A 1439-nucleotide genomic window follows, 5' to 3' on the forward strand; every position below is an offset into this window, starting at 1 on the left:
AGCCTAGCCTTAAAAGTAGACAGGGTGTCTGCCTTAAGCAATTGTTCTGGTTCAGATATACTAATATTACATTTCTAAGCCACAACAAACTAAGTTTCACCTAATTAATTAAATAAAAACAAAAATCTAAACAGGGTAAATAGATAAGTTTATAAGATTAACTTAAATTTTGGCATTCATTTCAAACAAGCGTCTGAAAAGTGTTTCCTTTTCAAGTATTCACATTTAAAAATAAATTATTCAATTTTAGAGTCATTCATCATTTTAGTGGAGCTGTAAGGTGAGGCAGATAAAGCAACCTGAGGGGCAGAGGGAGAAGCTGTGAGAAGGTGAACTCTAGTGCAGGACGCTAGCAGTTAGGTCTTGATATCTCGTTCAGAAAACGCCCATTTTATTGAAGTTTAAATATAGAAAATGTGTTAGATCTCAGCCATCCAGCTCAATAAAAGCCCCTCATGGCTGTAATCAGCATTCACAGCCTTAGCAGTTCCTCCCTTCTACTCCTTTGAAAGCAAATTTAATTTCCTGCTCTGTATTTCAAAGCTTTCCATAAGTGGCGCCCTCTTTTTATTTCATTTTCAACCTCTTGACACAATCTCTAATTCAAACATGTGTTCACCCCACCGGAGGCTCTGGTGACTTGTCAGGGAGAGTTTGTTAAAGCGTTTCATTTGAAAGTTCTCCAGTATGGAGGAGAGGTGGGAATTAATAAACCCTCCCCAACGAGGAGAAGCATGTTATCTTGGTTTAAGAAAATTGCTGGAGATGTGAGGCCAGGAAGGGTTTTTTCTTCCCCCCAGCTTGTGATCAACGCTGCCATCTGGTGGTGTTTGAGGGTTTTTCAGGATTGAGAATTGTTTTAATCCCTCTTTTTGTCTCTTTTCAGTTGAGAACATTGCACATTGTGAGTTCGCCTACCTGCGGGATCTCCTCATCAGGTGGGAATCCGTCTCAGCTAAGATTTTAACAAATCCTTTTTCAGGGTTTACATCTCCAGGCAGGTCGGCCATTGTGGCTTATTCTGCAGCTGGGCTAAATTAATTGTAAGCTCTGCTGAATCGATAAAGCTTTACTTCCCAGAAAAAAATCAATAGAAATTACATTTTCTAGAATGGGTTGAGTGTTTGCTAATATAGAGCTACATCTCAGGGTTTGTTCATGAATCTGTTATCTCAGGTTCCTGTCTGCTGCATTTAGAGGGATGTGATTGACTGAGCGCCGTTACCATGAACTCATAGTCAGCAAGAACCTTTATTCTATTGTGGCTTTAATAAAGTATTTCAGTTTGTTTTTTTTTAGGTTGAGTTGAGTTGTTAAAAAAATGTATTTAAAGCTACAAATTTCAGCAGAAATTTTTAATTTAAACCAAAATATGGGCAGTGGGTAGAACTGCTGCTTTGCAGCAAGAAGGTTCCGGGTTTGATTCCCGGCCCGGGGTC

The 1439-nt window shown here is 39.1% G+C and overlaps 1 protein-coding gene across 1 annotated transcript in view; it reads left to right on the forward strand.

The window, feature by feature from the left end:
• The window catches only part of LOC107088873 (septin-9-like), a 110521-nt gene that overhangs the window by 104261 nt on the left and 4821 nt on the right, over window positions 1-1439 (forward strand). Inside the window, exon 8 of the mRNA XM_015381326.1 lies at window positions 887-938. Within this exon, the coding sequence (XP_015236812.1) occupies window positions 887-938 (52 nt within the window). The remainder of the gene's footprint in view (window positions 1-886; window positions 939-1439) is intronic.

Source organism: Cyprinodon variegatus, unplaced genomic scaffold (assembly GCF_000732505.1).
Source record: "Cyprinodon variegatus isolate N-32 unplaced genomic scaffold, C_variegatus-1.0 Scaffold12, whole genome shotgun sequence".
NCBI classification, from domain to species: domain Eukaryota; kingdom Metazoa; phylum Chordata; class Actinopteri; order Cyprinodontiformes; family Cyprinodontidae; genus Cyprinodon; species Cyprinodon variegatus.